The sequence below is a fragment of the Lampetra fluviatilis genome, chromosome 14 (genome assembly GCF_964198595.1).
Source record: "Lampetra fluviatilis chromosome 14, kcLamFluv1.1, whole genome shotgun sequence".
Classification (NCBI taxonomy): domain Eukaryota; kingdom Metazoa; phylum Chordata; class Hyperoartia; order Petromyzontiformes; family Petromyzontidae; genus Lampetra; species Lampetra fluviatilis.
The window spans coordinates 13,469,750-13,482,111 of NC_136288.1; the positions used below are offsets into that span (position 1 = coordinate 13,469,750).

The following is a 12,362-nucleotide window of genomic DNA, read 5'->3' on the forward strand; positions in this document are numbered from 1 at the left end:
CAGCATGAAAACATTATCGGGCCAGTGCAAAAATTGGTAAAGTGATGGAGTGTGTGTTGGTGCGTAGCGCTCACCGCTACGCTGCGCTACGAACCAGGTGACCCGAGTTCTATTCCCGCTCACGGCCAACACCAGTGACGATTATCTGAACCGGTCCTGGGCCTCCCCTAGGTCGACTCAGCCCCGAACAAGTACCTGGTGCGGTGTGTAAACATCGCCACTGGGGAATCAAAGGCGGCCGGAGCGTGGTGCTGGCCACCCACCCCCTCGTGTGCCGTTCCGGTCTTCATAGGTGCTCGCTAACAGCACTTGCCCCGACAGTCTGCTAACAGCGATACGGGGAGTCTTTGTGTGTTAATATGTCTTTGTATGACGTGCACGTGTGTGCGTGGGCATGTGTGTTTATGTGTGTGGGTGTATACTTGGATGTGTGTGTAATATATGAAAGTGTATGGTGTGTGGGTGTGTGTGTGTGTGAAAAGGTATTGGTATTGCGTGCACGTGTGCGTGGGCACATTGTGGTTGGGTGTGGGTGGGCGTGTGGGCATACGTGATGTCGATACGGGGGGGGGGTCATTGTTGTTATCTTTGCGTGTATTGTGTCGACCTCGGGGAGGCCCGGTCAGGTTCAGAGGATTCCCCACACGCCGTGGAGGCTCCTTGCTTGGACTGGTTTTGACGGCTTGTTGAAAACCGCTCCGCTCCACGGAAGCAGCAGCAGCTTCTTGCACTCGCAATTAACGGCACGCGAATTAATTTGCTCCGCGCTGATTGAAATCGCGAAGAGGCAGCAACGTACCGCAGGCAGTGCTGGACGGGGCTTTTATCTGCACGGGTAGAGAGGGAATGCTTCTCATTCATGGGTGATAGATAAGGAGGTGGTGGTGGTGGTGCTGCTGATTTAGTTGGTGGCGTTACGTGCAGTGGTGGGTTGTCTGTTGATTGTGGTCGCGTTCCTGTGCTTATGCTGATGGTGGTGGTATGCAGGGATGCCGCGCTGACAATAGGTTGTGGGTTCGATCCCAACCCGGACGGACGCCTGCTGTATATTAGGAGTTTGCGGTGTCTCTCTCTCCCCCCGTGGTCGCGTGGATTTTTCTCCGGGTCCTCCGGGTTTCTCCTCAACATCACGCGTTTAGAGTATTTGGCTGCTATGAATTTCCACACGGTGATGAGCCACTTTCGTTGAGATATCGTTTTTTTGGCCGCTTCTGAAAAAGAGATTCATAGCTCAGTGGGCCTCACCTGGCAAAATTAAATAAATAAAAAATAGTGCATAGTAATAGTACGTTGACATTTGTTCCCACCATACTTAGCAAACAGTGCGAATCGGTGGTTATTCATGATGCAGGCGAGCTGTTTGCGACGGCCGTAATGTGTACTGGTCGTTTCGCCACAGGTCAAAAATTATACCGATCGTGCCCAAAGTCAAAGTAACATCTTGCTGTGAAATCGGTTCGTGTGCTGGAGCCAGACGGATTGTAGGATCGCTAGACCGTGAGATAGCGACTTTCATCCAGCGGTGAACAGATCGTGATTGATGATGATGATAATGACGACGACGATTGTTAAGAAAGATGTCATGATATTTTGTTACGATGTAATATGCAGCGTTGTGTTATCCTCTTCCTCTTCTTTCGTACGGCTGTTGATGTCGACGCAGAGGTACGACTTCAATTTCACATCGAAGGCGGCCAAGCTCAGATAACCGCTTCAACAGGAGCAGCGGGGTGGTGTCACTGTGATGTCTCCTTCTCCGTAGTTGTGGACCGGGGCATTGCGTCGTCACACGTCGTTACGCTCTGTTCTGGATGACCATGGTCGCACCGCTACTACCGGAGGGTTTTTAATTTTCCATTCGTGCATCAGGTGTCCGCATCTGCTGCCACGGTCTGTGCAGTGGGATGCGATTTAGGGTGGACCGTGAGCTTCGGTGGAAAGATCAAACCCCAGAGGGATGTTTCTGCGTTGTGATAACGGGAGTGTACATCCGACAATCGTCGTGATTATGATGAGAAGCATTACGATCGTTAACGGTGTAAAGGATACGCACAGGGAGGATGTTCGCGCTTCTGTCGTCGAACTTTTATTGAAAGCTGCTCCTGGAAGCGGCGTCACAACACGCGTCCCGGTCATCGGGATGAGCGACTGCCGCGAGACGCCATCGTAACGCAATGATGCCGAGACAAACAAAAATAAAGAAGCGGAGACTTTTGATCAAGTCGGAAGACACGGGAGGCGCCATGAGCACGGGGGAGCGGGGTCGAGAAGGTGCAGCAGGATAATGAGTTGCAGAAGTTAGCAGTGGAGCAGGAGGATGGGGGGAGGAGGGGGGGAGGATGAGAGGTGGAGCGGGTAGAGGGGGGGAGGAAGATGAGAGAGGAGGATGGAGGAGGACGGGAGGGAGGAGGAGGGGGAGGGGTGGGAGGAGGGGAGGGTAGGAGGGGGGAGATGGAGGAAGGGGGAGGAGGAGGGAGGAGGACCGAATGGAGGAGGGGGAGGAAGGAGGAGGGGGGGGGGAACAGGAGGGGGGAGGATGGAGGAGGACGGGAGGGAGGAGAAGGGGGGAGGAGGAGGGGGTAGGAGGAGGAGGGGGGAGATGAGGCGAGAGGTGAGATGAGGAGGAGGTGTTCCAGAATTACGGCAGCACGAGGCGAGCAGTGGAATGAGGTAGAGCGGTTTGTACTGCGGGCCCGGCGAGATGAGAGACGTGGGGAGCGCGACCAGAGCGGCTCGGGAGAGAGAGAGAGAGAGACGGGTGGGAGAGTGCGAGGGAGAGCACACACCGTGACATCGAGATGGAGGCGAGAGCCAGGCAGGGGGTGGGTGGGCTGGCAGTGGAGGAGAGAGAGGCGTCCGATTCACAGCTGCACAAACATTCGAACAACGTTATACAGGTTGTGCTGTTGGTGTTGTGTTCCTTAATTGTCTTCACTGAATGTTCGTGTGTTCGATTGCCATTTGCGCTGTTGATATGTACAATGACAACGACCCCTCCCCCCCCACCGTATATATTTTATCAGGCTGTTGGGGCAAGTGCTGTTAGTGAGCAGCACCTATGGAAGGCCGGAACATCACAAGAAGGGTTGGGGTGGTCAACACCGCGCCCGGCCGCTGTTGTCTCTCCGCTCCTGATGTTTGCGACACACCGCATGAGGCTACTCTAATGTCTTAAGGTCGAGTCGACCTAGAGGATGCCCAAGACCGGTGTTCAGATATGGGCCAATTGTTATTGGTCGCGCAGTTGGTTCGTACCTTAGTGCGCTAACCACTGCGCCACCACTCCCACCCCCCGCTCCATATATATACACATACACGCGCACACACACGAACACACACACACACACAACTATCACCGCCGGTCAATTAATTCCACTCGCACGATATCATAAACATCGCGTGACGAAAACCTCGGAAGATGTCTAATCATACAGAGTATACAAATGCGATCAAAACAAATCGGTGTTTAACACTTGTGTGCGTGTGTGTGAGAGAGACTCTGCTGATTCTGACATTTGAGCTTGCCAACCGGCTCGTGCGCTCTAAATATCGTGCCATCCGACCACATCAACACCGTCACCACCGGCAGCCATTGTCTATCCACTGCTGGATGAAGCCACGCCCCTCACCCTCTGACGCGTTCTCTGATTGGTCGCTGTAGGCCGTACATCGGCAGAACAATGGTCCGATGATGAGCAGGAGGAATGTATACTCTTAGTTCTTTCGGTGAAGTCACGTAGGTAAAAAATGTAATTAAAATTAATAAAAAATAAAAATAAATAAAAATCACGACGTTTCGGAGGCAACACAAGCTTCCGTCTTCAGGTGAAACTGTCACAGCAAAAAATCTGTATCAAGTGGAGAGAAGTCCCAAGAGGTACGACCTTATATACTGTGTTGCCTCCGAAACGTCGTGATTTTTTTTATTTTTTATTAATTTTAATCTCATTTTTTACCTACGTGACTTTACCGAAAGAACTAAGAGTATGAATCCTTGCAGTCACGAAAGCTTCAAATCTAGAGCAGGAGGAAGCCAACCCGGCACTGTGGATCCAACTTCCACCTGGGTCTGCGTGCCCCCCTCCCCCCCTCCAATACCCAAAGCTCTGTGGTTCCACAATTGGACAGCCCGGCCACCTCAAAAGCATCTCCCGCACCCACCGATTCGCACGGTTGGCTACGTACGGTGCGAAAGAAATTCAACGTACATCACCCTCCGAACCCGGAGGGACCGACGAAATCATAATCAGCATCGTCATCATATTCATCATCGTCGTTGTTGTAATTACACGGCTATCATTAATACAAATACGCCCCCATCCCCTGGAAAAAAAGTAACATTATTAATAATAAATACCAACAGAAAATACATTCTACTCCCCAAGAGAATGATCTCCAAACTGCCGAGTAGCACTTCAAATCACGACACTCGCATGAGACTTGGTGGATATCCTCAGCGGCCGTGATGATTTCTCGCTGATGCTGCTTCTTCTGTGGATCGTGTTATATTTCACTTTGGCACGTCCAGTACCCTGGAACCTCTGATTCGGACACCAGACATGTAACCGTCTCGCCGTAGCGAACAAAACATTCATCGGTGAAGTGTGACGGACGTGTCGGAAGATAAACGAGAGAGAGAGAGAGATAGGTAGAGAGAGAGAGAAAGATTAACAGCGAGAGAGAGACTGAGAGACAGCCGATCAGACCTTGTCCATGATCCCGACGTGACACTTCAACACACGTTGCGGTTCACGGATCGTTGGTGCTGAGATGGTTTGAGCAGCGGGGTCGACGAGTGAACTTTGCTCACCACTTTACCGCGTACAGAACCACCACCACCACCACCAGCAGCAGCACCACCACCACCACCGCACTCTCCCACCGCGTTCATGTTATCTGGAAAGTTGAGCAGATCTCCCATAGCCATGCGGTCCAGCTGATGCTTGACGGCCGTGTCCAGCACCCTCTGCTTGTTGTAGTAGCGCACAAAGTTGTTGATGATGGGGTGGATGGGCAGGGCTATGGCCAGGATCCCGCACAGGAAGCTGATGGCGGCGTTCAGCTTGCCGAGGTTGGTCTTGGGGTAGATGTCGCCGTAGCCCACCGTGGTCATGGTGATGATGGCCCACCAGAATGAGTGCGGGATGCTGGTGAACAGCGTCTCCGGGTGGTACTGCTCCACCGTGTAGCCCAGCGCCGAGAAGAGGAAGATGCCCACGGCCAGGTAGAAGAGCAGCATGTTGAGCTCGCGGAAACTGCCCTTGAGCGCGTACGTGAGCATCTGCAGGCCGCTCGAGTGGCGCGCGAGCTTGAAGATGCGCGCAATGCGCATGATGCGCAGCGCCTGGATGGCCTGCTGCATGTTGGAGAGGCCGTTGGCGTCCTCGCCCAAGTCCGTGAGCGCCATGCCGATGTAGTAGGGCATCACGGCGAGCACGTCGATGACGTTCATGAAGGAGACGGCGAAGCGCAGCTTGTGCGGCGCGGCGAGCAGACGCAGCAGGTACTCGAGGGTGAACCACACGATGCACACCGTCTCGATGACGTTGAGCGTCGGGTGCTCCACGTGGCGCCCGGCGGCGTCCACCGTCTGCATCTCGGGGATGGTGCTGAGGCAGAGCACGACGGAGGAGATGACGACGAGGGCGAACGACACGATGGCGAGCAGGCGCGCCAGCAGCGACGAGTAGGGCTTCTCCATGAGCATCCAGAGGCCCTTGCGGACGCGCGTGGCGGCGCTCTCGCCCGCGTGGCCCTGGTCCTCGAGGATGAGCTGGACCCGGCGCGCGATCTCGTCGAGCTCCTCCTCCTTCTCGACGCACGAGCTCTTGCAGCAGTCGTCGAGGAAGGCGGCGTCGATCTTCCAGAACTCGAGCTCGCCCTTGAAGCAGAGCGGGCACACGCCCTTGTTCATGTGGATCTCGCCGTCGTAGAAGAGGTCGATGATGGTGCGGAACACCTCGGGGTCGCGGTCGAAGTAGAACTCGCTGCCGTTTGCGCGCGGGTCGAAGTCGTCGCACAGCCGTCGCCGCTCGTCGGCATCCGTCGAGCGCGACAGCTGCGCCAGCCGCGTGTCGGCGAAGCGGTAGAGGAGGTCGCCGTCGAGGCTGAAGCGCACGCCGCCGATGTTGAGGCAGACGTCGCGGTAGGCGGAGCGGGGGAACGCCTCGTTGCATTCGGACGGCTCGGCTGAGGGGTTCCCACCGCCGCCACCTCCGCCGCCGTCACTGCCCGCGTCGCTCGCGTCGACGGCGCCGTTGATGTTCTTGACGCTGCTGCTGCTGCGCCGGCGGCCGCTGCCTCTGCTGCACACGCTCATGGCGGGCACTGCCTGTGCAACGTCACAATGACGACGACGATGACGACGATGATGATGACAGAGGAGGTGGAGGAACAGTTACGAGGATCTTCTTGGTTCTTTCGGTAAATTCACGTAGAATGGAAATAAAAAAATAATAAGACATAATAACATTATTTTATTATATTACAATATTATATTATTTTATTGTATTATTTAATTTTTTATAATTTTATTATTTCCATTCTACGTGACTTTACCGAAAGAACCAAGAAGATGAATCCCTGCAGTCACGAAAGCTTTAAATCGAAATTTAGTTACGAGGATGTGATTGGACAATCAGATGATGCTCGTTAGTGGTGTTCGCTACGACAACCAATCAGATGCTCGAAGTAGGCTATTGATCACCATGGCAGCCAATCAGATGCTCGTAGTTGTGTTAATGTTTAGCGCTATAGCCATCCAGATGCTCGAAGTAGCACTGCAGATCATTGGTGCCACATGAACGCTGAATGGATCTGCGATCTTGAAAATATAAATTATTACCGTGTAAACGTGGCAACTGTCTGCCAGTGTTGGCGAGCAGGTGGAACCTTTGATGCAACGTTTACCCAACGTGAAATGGTTGCTGGAAATAAAAAAACACTTTGCAATCCATAATATATTGTTTGCGAAGACTATAAAACTATATAATGAACGTTTGACTTTTAACTTTGAACACGCGCTAATAAATTATATAGCCACGTAATTCGCTTGCTGCTGCAGTTTACGGAGACGCGCGTATTTTGGGCTCCGCCAAGCGAATTTTTCCATAATGCGCTAAAGGCGAAAAAGAGTTGCTGAAACGAAATGAAAAAAATAATAACGTTGCAATTTTTTTTTATTAAAATACCTTAAGCTGACGAAGGTAAAGGCGCAACCGTGCAATTTCATTGCTCGCGCCAATGCCCCTGGGGAAAGGGAAGCGATGGAGAGACGCGCTCGCTCCTTCGAGGATACTCGGCTGACTCTTCCAGCGCTCGTGGCAGAGCGTCTTGGGACATGTGGGAGCCACCCACACTTCTCCCCACCGCACTGACTTACTGAGCCCATTGAGTAGTAACTAATTGGCACATTTTGTTTACGTGACAGACCTTACTAATTGGCTGTGTCTACTGCTGCGTGGAGCGAGGCGGTGGAGGGGGGGCGGTATGGGGGGGGGCTGTTGTCATTGACTGCCGCGCCCAGAGATCGAACCCGGCGACTTCTCTGGATGGCAATTCCAGGGAAAGAATTTTGTGCGTCGTGGCTTTGCTTTCCAGCACACCGGTGGTGCTGAAGTCGCGACCCATTGCCACGTTCTGCTCATGTGACAAACCTCACGGATTGGCTGTGTCGGGTGGAGGAGGGTTGTACGAGACGTTTAACATGGAGGCGATCTCACCCCCCAATCAAAACAAACTCTATCGTGAATAATATCGATCGCACCTATGAAGGCCGGCACGCGAAAGCCAGTGGGTTAAAATCCCGGTAAAGTTCATAAGAGCACCGCATTCGCAGTCGTGAATAATAACCACCAGCTCAGAATCGTATATACTGCATCAATATTAATATAAGATTTGCATGTCGTTATATCGTTTTACAATGTATTATTAATTGGTATTATAGAAGGATTACGTTTCAAGTGCACCCCAGACAGAGATTAAACTCGTGAGCTCTAATCCCTGCGCCCCCTCCCCACCTTCCCCAGATGACGACGACGAAGATTCCACTGCTCAATAAAGCCCTCCACAACGGAGGGTGGCTTACATTACACTACCGCTCCCCGCTAACAACGCCTTTCACAGACTGTTGAGGCCAGTGTTGTTAGCGAGCACCTATGAAGGCCGCCAAGGTACACAAGGGAGTGGGGTGGCCAGCACCGCGTCCGACCGCCTTTGTCTCCCCAGTGGAGATGTTTTTTACACACCGCACTAGGTACTCATTTGAGGCTGAGTCGACCTAGGGGAGGCCCAGAACCGGTTCAGATAATCGTCACTGTGGTGTTGGCCTTGAGCGGAAATCGAATTCGGGGTCGCCAGGTTCGTAGCGCGGCGCGCTAACCCTACACTACCGCTCCCCACTAACAAACACACAAAGATAAAGATCCTCCGTATAGCCTGAACAGAATGTAGGGGCAAGTGCTGTTAGCGAGCTCCTATGAAGGCCGGCACGGCACACGAAGGGGTGGGTAGCCAACACCACGCCCGGCCGCCTTTGCATCCCTAGTGGCGATGTTTACATATACTCATTAGAGGCTGAGTCGACCTAGGGGGGGGCTCAGGAACGGTTCGGATAATCGTCACCGGTGTTGGCCGTGAGCGGGACTTGAACCCGGTTCGCCAGGTTTGTATTGCAGCGCGCTAACCGCACGACCGCTCCCCACTAACAAACTCTCTCTCTCTCACGCGCGCACACAATCTCCCATTTGCACACGCACCATATCTCAGTCTCCCACACACGCACTCGATATCGCCCATATATACAAAGACTCCCCCCACCCCGTATAGCCTTTAGCAAACTGTTGGGGCAAGTGCTGTTGGCACGGCACTCGAGGGGATGGAATGGGGAGCACCACGCCTGGCGGCCTTTGTCTCCGCAGTGCTGATGTTTTAGACACCACACCAGGGACTTGTTTAAGGCTGAGTCAACCTAGGAAAGACCCAGGATCGATTCAGATAATCGTCACCGATGTTGGCCGTGCGCGGGATTCGAACTCGGGTCGCCGGGTTCGTAGCGCAGCGCACTGAGCGTTCCACTAGCGCCCCATCCATACAGACGATCACACACACACTCACATAGCACCACATGCACGTATAGCCACATATCCACACGCACTCACCTATACCCATACACACTCACACGTAGCCACGTAGGAGCAAGTGCCGTCCGCCACGAAGTGGCCGCAACGTCACCACGGCGCTTGTGGCAGGCTAAGTGCACTTTGAGGCCACGTGATCTGTCGAAAGCTCGCCAGCAGCAGGTCACGGGACAGACCCAGAAGCCATGGGATAACCTTCTTAGATGACTGACAGATGCACCACCTGTGCCTAGCACTGTGCCAACTCTCTGCGCCTTAGCCGTCCTGCGCTCTGCTGCTCGTTGTTGTGAGCGTCGCTCCTCAGCCCTCCGTTGTGGCTGGAGGGCGATTGCCTCCAACTCCCCAGAAGCGCCCTTCACGATCCTCCTTCACAGAGGGCGATCTTGACACTGCTGCTACAAGTCATCGGCAAGTCAAATCAGCTCCACATCCTCCCGTAACCGCATCAGTCCATTTCTTCCCCCCAGTCCGTGCTGCGCCTGATTAGCCCACTTATTTATCCCACCGAACAGAAGCTGCCGCTCCACACACTCACAACACATACATCCACACACATCCACCCTCACACATCGTCACGCATGCCCACACGCCCACCCACACTCTCACAACACATACACCCACACACATCCACCCTCACACATCGTCACGCAGGCCCACACGCCCACCCACACTCTCACAACACATACACCCACACACATCCACACTCACACATCATCACGCATGCCCACACGCCCACCCACACTCTCACAACACATACACCCACACACATCCACACTCACACATCATCACGCATGCCCACACGCCCACCCACACTCTCACAACACATACACCCACACACATCCACACTCACACATCGTCACGCAGGCCCACACGCCCACCCACACTCTCACAACACATACACCCACACACATCCACCCTCACTCATCGTCACGCATGCCCACACGCCCACCCACACGCAACCACAATGTGCCCACGCACACGTGCACGCAATACCAATACTTTTTCACACACACACACCACCACACACTTTCATATATTACACACACATCCAAGTATACATCCACGCACCCACACACGTGCCCACGCACACACGTGCACGTCATACAAAGACATATTAACACACAAAGACAAAGACTCCCCGTATAGCTGTTAGCATACTGTTGGTGCAAGAGCTGTTCGCGAGCACCTATGAAGGCCGGCACGGCACACAAGGGGGTGGATGGCCAGCACCACGCCCGGCCGTCTTTGTCTCCCTAGTGGCGATGTTTAAACACCGCACCAGGTACTAATTTAAGGCTGAATCGACCTAGGCGTGGCCCATGACCGGTACAAATAATCGGTCACGGAAGCGAACTCGGGGTCGCCGGGTTCGTAGCGCAGCGCGCCACCAGCCGCGTATTCACAGCCACACGCACACCCACAACTCTCACACACGACGCACACGCGCACACACGCGAGCCCGCACGTGCCCACGCACACACACGTGCACGCCATACCAATAACGCGCGGCTCGCTGTGGAGAAGGATCCGGACTCGGGTCGTCTCCGCCTCGAGTGGCTCTCCTCCCGGCGACGGCGTCGCCTTCACGCCTCTGCGACGGGGCGGGCAGGTGGACGAGTAGGTGGGCAGGTAGTTGAGTGAACGGCAGTCCTAGGTGGATGGGCAAGGGTAGTTGGGCAGGTAGTTTGGCTGGTGGATGAATTAGTTGGGCGGGAGGGCACTGAGCTGGGTTGCCGGTTGAATGGGTGGGCAGACAGGTGGGCAGGTAAGTGGGCAGGTAGGTGGATGGATGGGCGGGTAGGTGGGCAGGAGGCCAGGTAGGTGGTCTGGGTAGTTGGGTGAAATGGGAAGGTTGTTGTTAAGATAGTTGAGCAGGCGGGCAGCAGGTGGGTGGGTGGGCAGGCGAGCAGGAATACGGTCAGCCTGGTAGGAATACGGTCTGCCTAGTAGGAATACGGTCAGCCTGCTAGGTATGCGGGTGGGAGGGTGGGTAGCGATGGGCGGGAGGGCGGCTGGATAACTGCCCGGGTCTTCTCTTCTCGGCTGAACGTCTTCCCGTGACCGACAGACGCTGCCTCTTCTCGGCGTCTGTAATGATGAGCGGCGTGAGCGAGTGTAGCGGAGAGGGAGAGAGAGAGAGGGAGGGATGCGAGAGAGGGGGGAGAGGGGGAGAATAGATGGGGGAGAGAGAGGATATGGGGAGAGGAGGGTGGGAGGGAGAGGAGCGAGAGGATGGGGTGCGCTGGGTGTCTGCGTGGGTGGGATATGATGGCCGAGTGGGTGGAAGATTTTGTTGGTGGGTGGATGCGCGAGCGAGTGCGTGCCTCGCTGCTAGGGCGGCTTTGGGTTATTTTGATGGCTGGATGGCTGGCTTGTTGACTAGTCTGATTGGCTGGTCAGCTAGCATTTTGAAGTTTGACTTTCTCGGTGGCCAACTGGATGGCTAGCTGATCCACCAGTCGCCTAACTGATTAATTGGCTGGATCGTGGGCTGGCTCACTGGCTAGTTAACTAGTTAGCTGGCTGGTTGAATATCTAGCTGGAGCACTAACTGGCTGCTTGACTAGCCGCTGGCTGACTCTGTGTCTAGCTATCTCAATACACAGCTGGCTGGCTCTATGTCTAGCTATCTCACTACCCAGCTGGCTGGCTCTGTGTCTAGCTATCTCACTACACAGCTGGCTGGCTCTGTGTCTAGCTATCTCACTACACAGCTGGCTGGCTCTGTGTCTAGCTATCTCACTACCCAGCTGGCTGACTCTGTGTCTAGCTATCTCACTACCCAGCTGGCTGGCTCTGTGTCTAGCTATCTCACTACCCAGCTGGCTGACTCTGTGTCTAGCTATCTCACTACCCAGCTGGCTGGCTCTGTGTCTAGCTATCTCACTACACAGCTGGCTGGCTCTGTGTCTAGCTATCTCACTACCCAGCTGGCTGGCTCTGTGTCTAGCTATCTCACTACCCAGCTGGCTGACTCTGTGTCTAGCTATCTCACTACACAGCTGGCTGGCTCTGTGTCTATCTATCTCACTACACAGCTGGCTGGCTCTGTGTCTAGCTATCTCACTACCCAGCTGGCTGGCTCTGTGTCTAGCTATCTCACTACCCAGCTGGCTGGCTCTGTGTCTAGCTATCTCACTACACAGCTGGCTGGCTCTGTGTCTAGCTATCTCACTACACAGCTGGCTGGCTCTGTGTCTAGCTATCTCACTACACACCTGGCTG

The 12,362-nt window shown here is 54.3% G+C and overlaps 1 protein-coding gene across 1 annotated transcript; it reads right to left on the reverse strand.

Annotated features, from left to right (window-relative positions):
- Positions 1-2,537: 2,537 nt before the first annotated feature.
- Positions 2,538-11,235, reverse strand: LOC144935761 (voltage-gated potassium channel regulatory subunit KCNF1-like). Its single transcript, XM_078862505.1, has 2 exons — positions 10,634-11,235; positions 2,538-6,331 (listed from the first exon to the last, which is right to left on the reverse strand). Exon 2 carries the CDS (start codon positions 6,317-6,319, stop codon positions 4,733-4,735), a length of 1,587 nt encoding a protein of 528 aa, XP_078718631.1. The 5' UTR covers positions 6,320-6,331; positions 10,634-11,235; the 3' UTR covers positions 2,538-4,732.
- Positions 11,236-12,362: the final 1,127 nt, after the last annotated feature.

What these genes read in the sequence shown, in the direction of transcription:
- LOC144935761 (XM_078862505.1), bottom strand. Translation starts at nt 6,319, where the DNA reads ATGAGCGTGTGCAGCAGAGGCAGCGGCCGCCGGCGCAGCAGCAGCAGC.